Here is a 14788-nt window from a genome sequence, read left to right as displayed (position 1 = left end):
ACTTTATGTGGCATTTTAAATTTGGAATAGCAATGAAAAAACGATGGAAGTGAGCAGATTTGAGTGGAGTTGTGCCTGAGGCAGAGTTGTAGCTCTAATGGCAGCTGTAGAGATGGATAGAGCTCTTTTTGGTAAGCGCTTTATGGTTTCCTCGCATTAAGCCAGATTCTGGTCTGGAAATGCTTCCTGGGCATCCCCTAAACAGATGGATGGTGGTTGGTAACACAAGGCTGCTCTCTTCTTGCTCTGTGTCAATATTCCACCTGAAAAGGAGCAAGAGCCACAAGGACAGCTGTGCTCTTTTCCTGTTCCTTTGGTACCGGTGAGGGGAGTCCCTCGAAGCAGTGACACATGCAGACACAGCTGGTCTGGTGAGATGTGCTTGCCACTGGAGCTGACAGCAACCTGGAGAGGTGACTGCAACCTGCAACCTGCAGGCTCTGGCAGATTTCAAGTGAATTCACCTACAGCACGTGCCCTTCTGGCCATTAAACCCCACACTGGTTTGTGCTGGAGCTCCTGCCTCTGCTATTCCTGTAGCACTTTTCTGAGCAGCTCCTGCTATTGCCAGTCTGCAGGAGGAAGCAAGCTGGATAATCTGACAGGGCTGGTGGCAGAGGGGATGGGTTCATAACTGAATGACTTTGGCATTGATGAAGATGAACTGGTGGAGATAGGCATGGAGTTTTATATTTTCAAATCTTCTCTTCAACTTCTCTGGCTATGAGAAGCACAGAAGAATTTGCACTTAGCTTTGCAGAGAGTCTTTTGCCTGGTGTTAGAAAGTACAGGGTGGCCTTCCAGCTACATTTGGAAACTGAGACTACATTGTCTCCCTGGCCAGGGTGGGTTGCAGGCAATCTGTTTTACTTTTTCATGAATCCAAGCAGAGCTGATATGATTGAAGTTGTTCTTCTACAGAACAGCAGTTTGTGTGCTTGGGAAATGAGAGATCCATTCCTAGGGTGTCCTTTGTCCCAGGAGTTTCAATTCTTTGTGCCCACAGCCTTGACTGTCACAACTGAAGCAATCTCTGCTTACAGCTGAGTGTTTAGAGCCCTAAACAGTGGGAACTGGGAATTTCTCTTCAGTTTTCCTCCTGGCAGCCCACCCCGAGCTGAGTGTACCTCTGCAGTGCATTCTGCAGGTGCTCCCCAGGTTGCTGGCAGATAAATTTGCCAGCTGTGTAGCTTCACAGCAGTTGAGGTGTACCTGAGAGAGCAACCTGATCTCTGCCTGGTCAACCCAAGTGTATCCAGGATTAGCTGGGTTCCAGCCTTGCTTGTGTCAGGAGAGCAACCACACGGTTAGTTCACACAAAACTGAGCTTGGGATCTTTCTCTGTGTTGGACTTTGCAATAAAGTCACCCTTGGCACCACAGAGTCACAAACCTGACTTCTTGGTCATAGATTGTGTACTTTTAGTTTGTAAATGGCGAGTGTGAAGTTAACCTCAGTTGTACTAGATACAGCAAATTGTATGCAACTTAAATCGTTGCATATGCCCTTGGGGAAAAAACCCTTTGAGGGATATCTTCAGGCTTGTAATATGCCTCATATATCACAGCAGCTTGTTTCTGCTGGGATTTGTGTTTCAGTTAAAGATGTAGCTATTTTCTCTGGCAGAAGACTGGGCACTGAGCTGCCCTACAAAGGTATCACCTGTCACCTCTTTCCAGCTCCACCATCCACAGTCTGACATTGCCTTGAGAATCTTATTTGGGAAACGGGAGATCTGTGCTATTTCTGCCAAAATCTAATTTGCTCTCTTCCATTGCAACCTTCCCTTAGTGTATGGCTGATTTGGGCAAATGTTTCTAATGAAGCTACAGGAGGTATTGACTGCTTTGGGAGCCCCAGGGAACAGGAGCTGCTGATGGATGAGTGGGTGCTGCAGCCTGGGGACCAGCTCCCTCTGCTGCTGGCAGCCAGCCTTCTCCAGCTCCCTAAGGACCTGAGGCAATGCAAGACCTCGAGCAGTCATTGAGTTAGGGCTCATGTTTCACAGAGTGAAGTCTGTATTCCTCTGGTGTGATGTTTGATGAAAATTAGTGCAAATGTGCTGGGGGCAGGGAGCAGATGAGCAGCAGCAATGTCAGATGAATGCATGGCTTTCTTATGCCTCTGACATTAATGACTGGAGCTGGGCTGTCTGCTGCATAAATTTGGCAAAATTCTAAAGGTAGGCTTGTCTTCAAGGGAAGCCATCATCACTTCTCTGATGGTAGAAGTGCATCTGCTGGAAAAGTCTCCCAGGCAGCATCCAGGGATGTGCTGCCTCTTGCCCTTTCTCTCCCCTGCTTTGGGGACTAATGTCCAGGGCATCTGTAGTGGGTTAACCTGGGTGATGCCTGGATGCCAGGCTCTCAGCAAAGCCCCTCTGTATCACTCCCCTTCATAACTGGATGGGAGAGAGAAAACAGAATGAATACTTCCTTGGACCTCAGTAATTTTGTCAAAGGGATCTGTCCTGTTTTGTGACTGTGCACCCATAACTTGGGTTAAAATTACTGGAGGGTTCTTGAGAAAAGATCTTTATGAAATAGCACATAAATGAGGCCATGGCAGAGCTGGCCTGGTGGTTTAAGTCCCTCCTTGCCAAAATGACCCAAGCTCACACCTTACACTGCAAACCTGGCACTAGGACCCCAGTGCTGTTTCAGATCCTTCATAGACCCTGGTTCCAAACCCTTTTTATTTTCCTTTGCACAGGATGAAAGCAAGGATTTTGTGTCCAGTTCCAGAAGGAAGCAGTATGGCTCTTCTGAGTACCTCCTCCAGGCTGACACTCTGGGGAAAAGGATAGCCACCAAGGTGGAACTGCAGGACCCTGAATCCAACTCCCCTGCACCACCAGGGCTCCAAGGAGAGGAGCAGGTATGAGGGAAGGTAGCTACAAGGCAAGAAGCCAATATCTGAACTGAACTCCCAGTAACCTAACTTAGAGAAGTTGTCTAGAGAAGTCCACTCTTGTAGGAGAAATCAAGTCCGAAGTTAGCATTTGTCAGGGGTGGAGTGGCTGCTGTATTTTCTCTTATAAACTTGATTCAGCAAGTTTTATGGCTAAGAATATTCTCAAAGAATTAAGTGGCACTGCATCTAGTCATCCTCTGGTACATGAACCAATCAGGAATGCCAAAAAACATTTGGAGAGACAAAAGCAGAGTCCCTGCTGCAGCTGGCAGCTTTACTACTGGAGTGTTTCTCTGCTGCTACACCCCTGCTGCTCTGCCACCTTAAGGACTGTGATCCTGGTGGGATTTGGGATGGTTGCCAAGGGCAATAGCAGAAATGCTGCAGGGGCAGCTGTGGGCAGTCTGTGATCTTGTGGGTTTGTCTCTTCCAGGGCGCTGCCCGGGCGTGCCGGACATCTCGGAGATGAGCTGCATTCCCTTCTTCTCAGTGACCATGGTGAAGCAAGAGGCAGGACAGTACCAAGCTCACAGGCATCACATCTGTTTGTAACCTCTCCAGAGGCTTCAACTAGCCTGAAACCAGTTTTGGAATGCGATTTGAAAGGTACAGGAGCTTTACCAGTGAATTCTTTTTCTTCATTGCTGAAGAGGCAGCTGCAGAGACTTTGCTCAGGGGACTCCCACTTCTCATCTCTGTACCTGCAATCTTAATCTTCCCTGTAGGATGATAGGTCTGTCTCCATATGGAAACTCTGACTACCTAGCCTCTTTGAACAATGGTACTCTTTGCACAAGAGAGAACTTTTTATTCACTTGTTTTCACACAAGATCCCAGCAGTGTCCCTGTGATTACATCCACCAGCCCATGACAGCTGTCCACCACAATTGAAAGCTTTCAGTTCATATGGAGAGTTTGCATTCTCCTAATACACCCTTGCTGGCTGGAGTAGTGGTCACCTCAGTATCTGTGTTTCCAGCACCCTTAGTCTCTAAGTAAGAGGAGACTGTTCCCCACTGGTTACTTTACAAATTGAGAGGGAAGGAGAGCAGAAAATGTTGTTTAGAAGGAGTTGGTTCCTTATCACTGTCAGTCTCTGCAATAAGCTTTGCATGATCTACTCATCACCAGTTGAGATCCTGCACCAAGAAATCATCCACTGAGCCAGACCAGCACAGCAGTGACACCTCCTCCTGCCTGGGACCACGGTGCCATTTATCTGGAGCTTTGTGTGTTACACTGCAGGCAACAACTCTGTGGCTTGTGCAAGGCAGTTGAGCCCTAGGAGAAAAAGAAACAAGTGCTTTTCCTCACAGACAAGCAGAATGTCCTTGTTCCTTCCTGAAACAGGGTGGAGACAACTGGATTGGACCCTAAGCTGATCTGTGGTAGCTTTGGTCTGTGCCTCAACCCCTGTCTGCCATGCCTGGGACCCAGGCACGGTCAGAGACTGCTTCAAACACAGAAGTGTGTGTCCCCAGTGCCCACAGCTGGTGTCACTGTGGGGCAGACGTGTCACCACAGCTCCAGGAGGTGCTCAGGTCATCAGCTCTCTCCTGAGCAAGGTGATTGCAGCTGGCTCTCACAGCAGGGCTTGGACAGTCCTTCCTTTCCATCCCATCCCCAGCTGCTGGGCTGGCCCCTACACAAACACCACTGACACCCTCAGTGCTGCCTGCCCCTCTCTGCAGCAGGACAAGGAGAATGCTCCAGACAGAAAAGGTCCTTGATCTGTTTCAGAGGTGCTGTGGGAAGAGCTGCACCCCAACAACTTCCATGTCTGAGCTGCACCCCACCCTTGTGCCCATATCCCACCTCTGGAGGAGCAGGTACAGAGACATCTGATTGCCTGTGCTGCAGGTCCTCCCTGGCCTGGGAAATATACACCTCAATTCTGAGAAGAAAATTAATCAAAAAAAAAAAAAAAATAGAGCTGGTTAAAAATATCTATGAAAGCATTTATATAAAATGGATGTGTTTTAGTGACATTATTTTTTTTATAAAGATTGCTTGCAGGAAGGGAAAAATTATTTTTGAAAAGAAAGTTTCTTTTTGGAATTTTAAAGATGTTTTCCCAAGTGTGTATTTTTAACCATTTTATTCTTTTACATGTCATGACATATGTCAACTTGCATAACAAGGCAAAAAGATGCTTTTAAATTAGTACTGAGTGGCAGCTCTAGTAATCTTTAAATTATATTAAAATAAATTGTATCAACTACTCTCTTTTACCATTGACATGGTAGTGCTAGTAGAATGAGATAATGGAAAAAAAATTTAAACTCAAACTCCAAACTGAAAATGAAAGAAAGTGAAATTCTGAATCTAAATTCAGACTTCTTACTGCCTCCCCCTTCCCCATGTTTATCAGGAAGGATTGGGAATCCTTTTGGATTGTGCAATCTGAAAGCAGTGGATGTAACAGTCCTGTGCAGTGGCTGTATCCTTCCTGAGCCCCCTGCTCTGCTCAGCACCCTGAACCAGCTGGATTGCCAGAGCAGCCCCTGCTCCCTGCCCAGCAGTGCCAGCTCTGCTCTGCTGCTGGCCCTGCCCACCACAGGCTGCTGCCTCTAACTCTGCCCCTCCAAACTCAACCTGCTGCCTCAGCTGCCCGAATCCTCACACTGTACCTGCTTGCTTACCCTGGGAGCAGCTGGGAGGCATCTTGGCATGTCCCTGCCTCTTCAGATGCCACAGGGATTCCTTCTCTGCACATCCCCAAGCCTGCTGCTGAGCAGCTCTCCAGCTGTCACCTGTACCAGTCACAGTGGCCGTGGGAGCCACTGCTGCTGTGCCTCCAGAAAGCCACCATGGCATGGGGCTCCCCTGCCCTGGACCTGCAGCTTGGACAAACGGCTGGACAGACGGACGTGCTGAGGAGGACAAGGATCACTTTGGGCAGTGACTGAATGCCTTCCCTCACAGTCCCAGCCCCATCCTGCTGCAGGACATGGCTCCACACAGCACAGGACGTCCCTGCACACCCACCAGCTTTCTCCTTCTCACCTGGTTGGCATGGATGTGGCTCAGCACGGTGCTCCCAAAGAGCCTTCCAAGGGCAGTGGTTTCAGCTGTGGCAAGGAAATCTGCATCCAGGTGAGTCAACGTGTGGGGTGAATGCAGAATTCCCTGGCTTACTTACCAGCTTTTCAACCCCACTGCTCACCCCAAGAACACAGCCCCGTGTCTGCAGTGCAAGGGAAGAACCACCAGCACCAATACCTGTTGGGTTTTCTCCTTCTGTCAGCCAGGACCAGGCTTTGCCCAAGCAATGGGAGGGCTTCACCCTGCTGCTCAGCTGGCTCAGCCCCAGCAACACAGCGCTGCTGGCACTGTCTTCAGGTGCTTCTCACAGATGATGTCTCTCCTTTCTCCAGCTGCCTCAATTATTTGTTCAATATTTTACAGCAGATACCTTGAACTCCTGCTCTAGACTCTGTTTCACTGCTTGTAAATACCGGACACAGATGTCACTTGGTAACAGCATACTGGTTGTTTTTACCACAGCTGAGATTAAATCTGAGAAAGAAAACCCTACCTAGTATGGAAAGGGGCCATGCCCTCTAGTCAATGAGTGCAATAGGAGCTGATTGTATTATTAATCTTATAGCAATGACTTCAGGAAACACAATGTGTTTACTCGAATTGCACACTTTTTTTGAACACCTGTAAAATAGAGTATATGTGTAAATATTGCCATCACTGAAGAAGTATTTGTAATTATAGCATATAAATATAACCGGCTTTTCAGTAGGCTTGATGATGCACACGGCCATGCATCGAGCCCTCGGGTAATTCCAAAGTTGTAAATGTATTTGCTGTACAGAGGAAGTGTGTCAGTGCTTGCTGCTCCCAAGGAACCTCAGCTGTGGGCCCTTTTGGAGAGCCAGGGCTTTCCCCAGCAGGGCTGCCTGCAGTGTGAGGGCCCAGCAGCTCACTGCTTCATGGAATGGCTTCCTGCATGTCTGGAAACACCTGTGCAGCCCCCAGAGCTGCCTGTGCAGCTCCTCGGAGGGTCTGGGGTGACAGCTTGGCCACTGGTGCCATCAGCCCCCGTGGACAGGACCCCAGCAAGGGCCAAGGGCAGGAAGCACAGCGCAGAGCCACGTGCCTTGCTGCTTCAAGACACTTGACACAAGCAATTTCCTAGCTCCAGACTGAAGCAATAGTCACATTGTGTCATCTCTAACGCAGTAAACCTCATCTCTGCCACCCTTGCACACGGCTGAAGCAATCAGGGCACTGCTCCAGGCCAGCCCCTGCAGGCTGAGCTGTGCACAGAACACGAAGCCATTGGTAGCAGATGCCTCCCATGGTCAGAACCCAGAGCCCAAAGGATCCTCCTGGGCTGCCTCACGTGCAGTGAGGCTCCTGCTTTGGGGAAGCAGCACTCCAGGCTGCATGGAATGTATTTTTAAGAGAATAAATCTATTTTTTTGTATTTGTGAACATATATTTGGGTGGGGCAGCTTAGTTAGAAGACAAATAATGCAAGAAATCTTTTCATAATCACAAGTTCATCCAAGTTAAGCAGATTTTCCAGGGTTGCAGTATTGCCTTTCCCCTAAAATAAACTTTTGTGTCCAGTAGAGCTATGAGCAGTTCCACCCTTAGAACTCGCCCTGTTTCAGCATGCTGAGTAGAGGAAAGCCAGTACTTTCCTCCCCAGGCTGCCCATGCAGTGGATACAGATGGTGCTCACCTCCTTCCAGCGACACAGTGCTCTTAGTCTGCATGCCAAATGTAAACACACACTTATCTGCATGTCTCTCCTGACTCAAACACTGTCAGTGCTACAGTATATAACCAATAAACACTCTTCTCTTTTTCCATGGTGTGATGTGGTGTTTACAGCAGAACGAGTGTGCTGTGTCTGTCTGTGTATGCATGCTGCGGGGTGGTTCGGTGCTGGAGCACCTTGCACTTCTTTTTGTGCCTTGGTTGAGGCAGATCTCACACTTAGATCCCATTCCAGGATGCATTTGAGGCAGGGATGGTGCACAGACAGCACAGCAAATTGTACACAGCCATTCTCCACTGAGGCTCCCTGAGCTGGACACGGCATTGCTGAGAATGGCCCAGGCTATGTGAGGGGTTCTAGAGCAGTGGATGTTTGCCACGAGCCTGGTGTCACCAGGTGGACACAGAGCATCATCAGTTCTGCTGCAGGTGAGTCACAGCCAGACTGTTTCTGTACCAGGAATCCTTCCTTCCAGGCAGGAAGATACAACCACAACAAAGGCATTAAACCAGTGTCCCTGCATCAGACAGCAGCCCCAAAGCAGGGATTTCCAGGCTGGGGATGTCCTGTTGTTCCTCTCATCCCAACTAGCATTGCCTGTTCTCCTGCTCTCTGCTAAGGTTAAAGGACAAGCACTGGCATTCCAGTTACAGGCCCTGGGACAATCATTTCTGTCTCCTTTGGGATGTTTGACACACCAGGAGCCATTCAGTGGTTTCCTGTACTGCAGCTGGTCAGCAGTAAAGCACCAGGCACTACACACAGAGTTCACCTCAGGACACTGGAACACTGTTCAGTACCTTTTCTTTTGTATTTAATAAAACAGTATGCTTAGCATACTCAGTGGTACCAGGTTACTCTACAGCGGATGGTGTAGCAGCCAACGGACCATTCTGGAGAGGTGTGATTTGCTACTGGTAGACAAGCAGTTGCCCCAAATTCTTGAATGCCCGACAGGAATAGAAGTGGTCAAAAATATTACTCTTCAAAACAAAGCCATAAAAAACCACAAAGAAATTTACATACATTCTACACTAAGCTAGTATTCGTAGCAACCAGCTTCTAGAGGCCCTTGTGCAATTACCAAATTGTAAATACACACATAGGTAGAAAAACCCCCCAAACACCCTAAAAATCCCTCCAGCTATTTTGACTTCCAAGAAGTATCTGCAGAGTCAAAGTCCCTTACCAGCTTTGCAGTAAAGGATTGTTTACACTGGCCCTTCAAATAGCTTAAGATTTTGTCAAATGCTGCCAAGCTGCTGCAAGGCCATTTTCAGACCAGCCTTGTCCAGCGCCTCGGGCTCCTCTCCGCAGACACTGCTACAAACTACTCGAGCTTCTCCGTGGCGGGGTCCAGAGCAGCAGCAGCGTGCTCCTCTCCTCCTGCAGCTCCCCTCACATGCTGGCAGCCTGCTGCGGGGGCACTCCGGGCGTGGGCTGCCGGGGCAGGGTGTACATGGCCCCCAGGAACTGGTCGGCGATGCGGCCGGCCTCGCGCAGCCCGCTCAGCAGCGCGCCGTGCACCGTGGCCGGGTAGTTGCGGATGGTGTGCTCGCCCGCGAAGAACAGGCGAGGGATGGGCTGCGGGCAAAAACACACAGGGCTTGCTCGTGTTCCAGCACATGCTGCAGCACAGGATACTGCAAGGATGGCAAAGGTCCTCTCAGCACAGCACAACCTCTGCTAATGTGCAGGCGGTGCATATAGGATAGCCCATATTCATGTACAAATTTTATGTACAAATTATCAAGCAACTAAAGCCCTATTCCATATTAGTTACCTTATGTACAAATTATCAAGCAAATAAAGCCCTATTCCATATTAGTTATTTTAAGTGATGTACAAAATTACCAAGAAATAAAGCCCTATTCTGTATTAGTTGTTTTATTTTATGTACAAATTATCAAGCAACTAAAGCCCTATTTCATATTAGTTATTTTAAGTTATGTACAAATTACCAAGAAATAAAGCCCTATTCCATATTATTTTATTTTATGTACAAATTATCAAGCAACTAATGCCTTATACCATATTAGTTATTTTATTTTATGTACAAATTATCAAGCAACTAATGCCCTATTCCATATTAGTTATGTACAAATTATCAAGTAAATAAAGCTCCATTCCATACTAGTTATTTTATTACAAATTACCAAGCAAATAAAGCCCTATTTAATATTAGTTATTTTAAGTTATGTACAAATTACCAAGAAATAAAGCCCTATTCTGTATTAGTTATTTTAAGTTATGTACAAATTACCAAGCAACTAAAGCCCTATTCCATATTAGTTATTTTAAGTTATGTACGAATTATCAAGCAAATAAAGCCCTATTCCATATTAGCTATTAATATTTTAAGTTATGTACAAATTATCAAGCAACTAAAGCTCTATTTCATATTAGTTATTTTATTTTATGTACAAATTATCAAGCAAATAAAGCCCTATTCTTTATTAGTTATTTTATGTACAAATTACCAAGCAAATAAAGCCCTACTCCATATTAGTTATTTTAAGTTATGTACAAATTACCAAGAAATAAAGCCCTATTCCATAAGTAATGGTTGCAGAGCCAGAGGAGCAGAGAAGGGTCATGTTCCAGCTGTAACTGTAACTCTACAGCCAAACGTGTTTAGGAAGAATACTTTCTAATCCTGGAACATGAACTCTAGCAGAGTAAGCAAAAAAAACTTCAACAACTCACTTAAATCAGCAGTTTCTCTTTAAACTGAGACTTTAAACAATGACCCACAGAATCATAAAAAGTGTGAGAAAAATATATCTTCATATATTACATTCTTCAGGGAATAATTTTATTAATAGCTGTGTGTATTAATGACTTGTATCATTAGAACAAGAAGTCAAATAAAGGTAAAGCCACACAGCCTGTCCTGGCAGTGCTTTCAAGAGTGGCTGTTGCTTTCAAAGTTAATTATCTCAACATGATCTGGAGATGACCCCTGCCTTCATTGAGTTGGCCCCCAATTTGGAAAAGACCTTTCAATACCTGTTCTTCTCACTGTGGCCTTCACCCTCTTTCAAATCACTACAACTCACCTAAATATGGTGATGGACAATAAAAATACGGAGTACAAAACACAGGTATAATATTAAATACTCTGTTCAGACATAACCAAACTGGCCTTCTGAATAAAAATGCTCTTTTGTTTGGCGAATAAATGACACCAAACCTGTGATGACAGAATTAATGAATGAAAAAATCAATTATTTTACAGGTTTTAATCATTCATCGTAAGATTCAAGGTATCTAAACTTGTGTTTAGATATGTATGCAAATTTCTCAGAAAAATCATTTTGTTCTGAGCTTTTTGTAGAAACAATTTCTCACCTGTGGAGCACCTGGGATGGCTGGTCCTGGAGTAATTGGCTGAGCCATCAAATCATAGTCATTTCCAGAGGATCCAGCAGCTACATAGGAGTATGATCCCCGGGCCCAGGGGTCAGCACGCCAGCGGGACACCACAGTCTCTTTAGGCTGAGACAAGACAGGAGCTTCAGTTGTTGAGAAAGTGCAAATTTTACAGTTTGTGACAAATACAAACAATGCAAATTGCAACAAGATAAGGGACAAAGTCCCTGGGCTGACAGCAGTGGGGGAACTCCATGTTTATATTCTATAACACATACAAAGGTCAATCTTTGATGGCGATTCCTTAAGTTTTTCCAAAACATTACCAGATGCTGCTGCAGGTAAATCCCCAGTTGGATTTATAGACATTTATAGCTGCACACACCTGCTGTGTGTGTTCTGTTTGCTGTTTCTTTTCCCACTCTGCACATGATGCCAATGCACCCTTCCCTCTCCTGCAGCCCGGGCTGTACTGACCTGGGGCACGGCGCTGCTGCCAAAGATGCCTTTGAGGATGGCGAGGCACCGACCAACAATGACATCGTCACTGATATTCTCCATGATCCCTGCTGCTTCTCCTGCCACCAAGGCCAACAAAATCGGTGCTGTGGGGGAGTAGGAGAGAAAAAAGAACAACTGAATTATTGAAATTGAACATTTAGATCAGACAAGTTGGATTTGGATAGACACAGATCTGCAGCTAAGGCACAAAGTTAGAGACTAAACAAATCCAACAAAATTAGTCCTAAAATTCTCCACCATGTCAATATAACAAAAAGAAAATTAATTTTTATATACTATTTAGAATTATCAAGAGAGCTGATGTATTAAAAAGTAAATAAAAACATCAGAAATTATGTTTCAATGTTTCATGGTCTAACCACATTAACTGAAATGGTAATTGTTGTTTTTGATTTCAGACATCTGACTTGTGCTTCAAGATGAGGTTTTACTGCATTTGTTTCATTTTTACCTTCTCTGCCTATATTCATGAAAAGGAAGGCTTAGAATGTAGCATGTGAAGCTAATTTGTACATGACATGATCTTTCCATCTAAACCAAAACCATAACCCTACTTATTAACTACATAATAGAGCCATCTTAAAGCCACAAAAACCACACGAACAGCCTTGCTATTCAAGGCTCCTTATTTGTATTTCTCCAGTAAAATCTTACCAAACATTTTAATAATTCAATAGCCTAGAAAGGCACTTCCCTTGCACAGCAATTTTTTCCAGTTAACAGAGAAACGGGTCCTGCTTATGAGAGAATGAAGGCAAACCCACTGGTCATTTGCTAACCAAGTAGCTCATTTAATAATGCTCCTTATACACACCTCTGCTTTTAGTCTGGTCAACGGCTGGAACAAAACCAGTACACTTACTGCAGAGGTCTCCTGACAATCTACTGTGGCAGCACCAGCTACAGATAAACCATAATTACTGATGGCAAAGTCCTGCTGTGGTAGTAATGCAATTCAACAGGCACAGCCTGGAACTGTCTGCAATCAGTGCTCCTCTCTGCTTCCATTTGTGTTCCTAAAAACACTATCTGCTTATCATACCCAGCAGCATTTTAAAGGGTGTTTTTTTCTAAATCTGAAACTATACAAATAAGACATGGCAAAAGCAGACATGCACCACAGCTACCTTTGTACAGGTTCCAAAAGAGGAAAAGTTCTCCTCTGCTTGCAGTGGTGCTCCCAACATGGCCAAACAAATTGACACTCGGATCCCAGAAGACACGATCAAAACACAACACAACCTAGAAAGAAAGAGTATCAGCAGTAAGGAAGAGCGCAGGGAAGAAATAAAAATAATAAAGACAATTACACTCATTGGTGTTTATCACTGGACAGGTCATGAAAGGGAAATGTGGTGACTATAGAGTGCACATACACAATACATAGAGGCGTATGCTGCAACTGCCTTCCCACATGTTAGTGTGCTATCAATTTTCTGATTATCAAGTTCCATCAGATCTGCTTCTGCAAGTTCCTCAGACAGTTTTCATCATCAAACCCTAGCAAAACAGCTGTGGAAAAGGCATTCTTCCTGTCCTCCACCAGCCACGTTCCACACACATTTCAGATTCTCTGACAGCCTCTGGCCTGCTGCAGTTCCCCCAGTGGCCATGTACCTTGTTCAGGTTGCCAAAGCCCATCCTCTGCACTGCAGAAGTTTTCCACTCAGGAAGAGGTGGCACAAACTGAACTGCTGGGGGCTGCTGTTTCAGCACTCCCAGGGGCAGAGTGCACAGCACAGCATCACACTTATAAATGAAGGTCTGGCTAGTAGATCGGGTATTTACAGCTATCACTTCACAGCCTGGAAAGGGGAGAAAAAACAGTTTAATAGGTCATGAGGCAAGAGCATTGGATTAAAAATTAAAGAAATTACCATAACCACATCAGAAAGTATTTTGTTTATGGAGACAGCTTTACATTAACAGTACTTGTAGGCAAGTTGTTACTGGCCATTTAACTCTAGTCCAGGAAACACAATTAAGGTATCATCTAAAAATGGCCTTACTGGGATAAGCCTAAAGGTTCATCCAGGTCAGTAAATATTACTTAAATATATCCATAAATAAACAACAAGTAGAGAGTGTTCCTCTCATTACATTGCTCTCCCAGCTGACAGTTTCCCAAGCCCAATGTTTGGAAGAACAATAAAAAGATACATTCCTTCCATTACATTCATTTATACTTCTAATACCAGGTCCTGTGGCACCTGTGGCTCCCAGACCTCTTACTCCAAATGCTCCAATCAATGAAGTAAATAAGTAAGAGAATAAATGTGAACAATCAGTAAATACAACTGAAAAAGACTGTGTCAAATGAGTCACAGAAATAATCAAAAAAACATTCAAGATTTATTAATCTCTAGCAACTACTTACACAATGCCAGTAAGAAACATGGCTGTTTATCAAACCTCAAACATGTAATGGGAGGAGTTTTACAGTCCTCACAACTGCTTCCAGAAGCACTGAAATCTACTTTCTATGCCCACACTCCCCCAAAGCAGTTTCCTGGAGGTTTTGTGTACCTGATGCAGTGTAGCGAACCTGTCGAACTGCAGTGTTTAATTTAATATCCAACCCTTCTGCCAAGGCTACTGGCACACAGGAATAGCCATTCCTCACAGTCAAGTGACTGCCTGTGAATTCAAAGTCATCATCCTAAAATGAAGAGCATAAAAACCATGCATTCATAATGAAGTCAGTCAACAGAAAATAATCAACAACTCCATACAATGGCAAAAAATATTTCAAAACCTTTTACAGAGATTCAAACAAATGTGAAATTATTTCTCATTATTCATCAAGTAGTAAGTATGGAAACCTTCACACAGAGATTATTTTGTTAGAGATTATTTTGGCACTAACAAAAAGCTGTCTGGAATTTCATCATCAAATATTAATAACTTAAGAATTCAGTACCTGCACAAAAGCAGACACACTTCAACAGTTAGAAACTCTTAACATCAACAAACCTTCATGAGAATGAAATAAACATAGTTGAAGTTTTTTGTGAATTGCTGAGTACTGGCTACCTACCTGGTCCCAGTGCTTCAGTGAAAGTGTAGAAAGGGGTGTAGCATTAGCAAATTCTAGGTTTGCAAAATGCCAGTCAAGTATTTGCCTATCTCTTGATGACAAATAAACATCACTAGAAAAAACAATTATAAGACAAAGACATTTAGTTTGTTAGAACAGGATAATGTAAATGCATTGCTTCTGAAAATTTTTCACAAGTAATT

At 44.7% G+C, this 14788-nt stretch overlaps 2 protein-coding genes across 3 annotated transcripts in view; one reads left to right on the top strand and one right to left on the bottom strand.

Annotated features, from left to right (window-relative positions):
• Positions 1 to 7745, top strand: part of LUZP1 (leucine zipper protein 1) — a 31875-nt gene extending 24130 nt beyond the window's left edge. For both annotated transcript variants that reach the window (XM_021554861.2, XM_021554862.3), the window contains exons 3-4: positions 2713 to 2877; positions 3347 to 7745. In XM_021554861.2, coding sequence (XP_021410536.2) covers positions 2713 to 2877; positions 3347 to 3382 — 201 coding nt within the window. In that variant the 3' untranslated portion in view covers positions 3383 to 7745. The remainder of the gene's footprint in view (positions 1 to 2712; positions 2878 to 3346) is intronic.
• Positions 7746 to 8451: 706 nt separating this feature from the next.
• The window catches only part of KDM1A (lysine demethylase 1A), a 28081-nt gene continuing 21744 nt past the window's right edge, over positions 8452 to 14788 (bottom strand). The window contains exons 14-20 of the mRNA XM_021554803.2: positions 14586 to 14697; positions 14075 to 14207; positions 13166 to 13353; positions 12676 to 12790; positions 11504 to 11631; positions 11006 to 11152; positions 8452 to 9238 (exon numbers count right to left, since the gene is read on the bottom strand). Coding sequence (XP_021410478.1) covers positions 9053 to 9238; positions 11006 to 11152; positions 11504 to 11631; positions 12676 to 12790; positions 13166 to 13353; positions 14075 to 14207; positions 14586 to 14697 — 1009 coding nt within the window. The 3' untranslated portion in view covers positions 8452 to 9052. The remainder of the gene's footprint in view (positions 9239 to 11005; positions 11153 to 11503; positions 11632 to 12675; positions 12791 to 13165; positions 13354 to 14074; positions 14208 to 14585; positions 14698 to 14788) is intronic.

This window comes from Lonchura striata, chromosome 26 (genome assembly GCF_046129695.1).
Source record: "Lonchura striata isolate bLonStr1 chromosome 26, bLonStr1.mat, whole genome shotgun sequence".
NCBI lineage: Eukaryota > Metazoa > Chordata > Aves > Passeriformes > Estrildidae > Lonchura > Lonchura striata.
The sequence above is the reverse complement of the archived record's forward strand: the minus strand, read 5'-3'. Positions and strand labels throughout refer to the sequence as shown.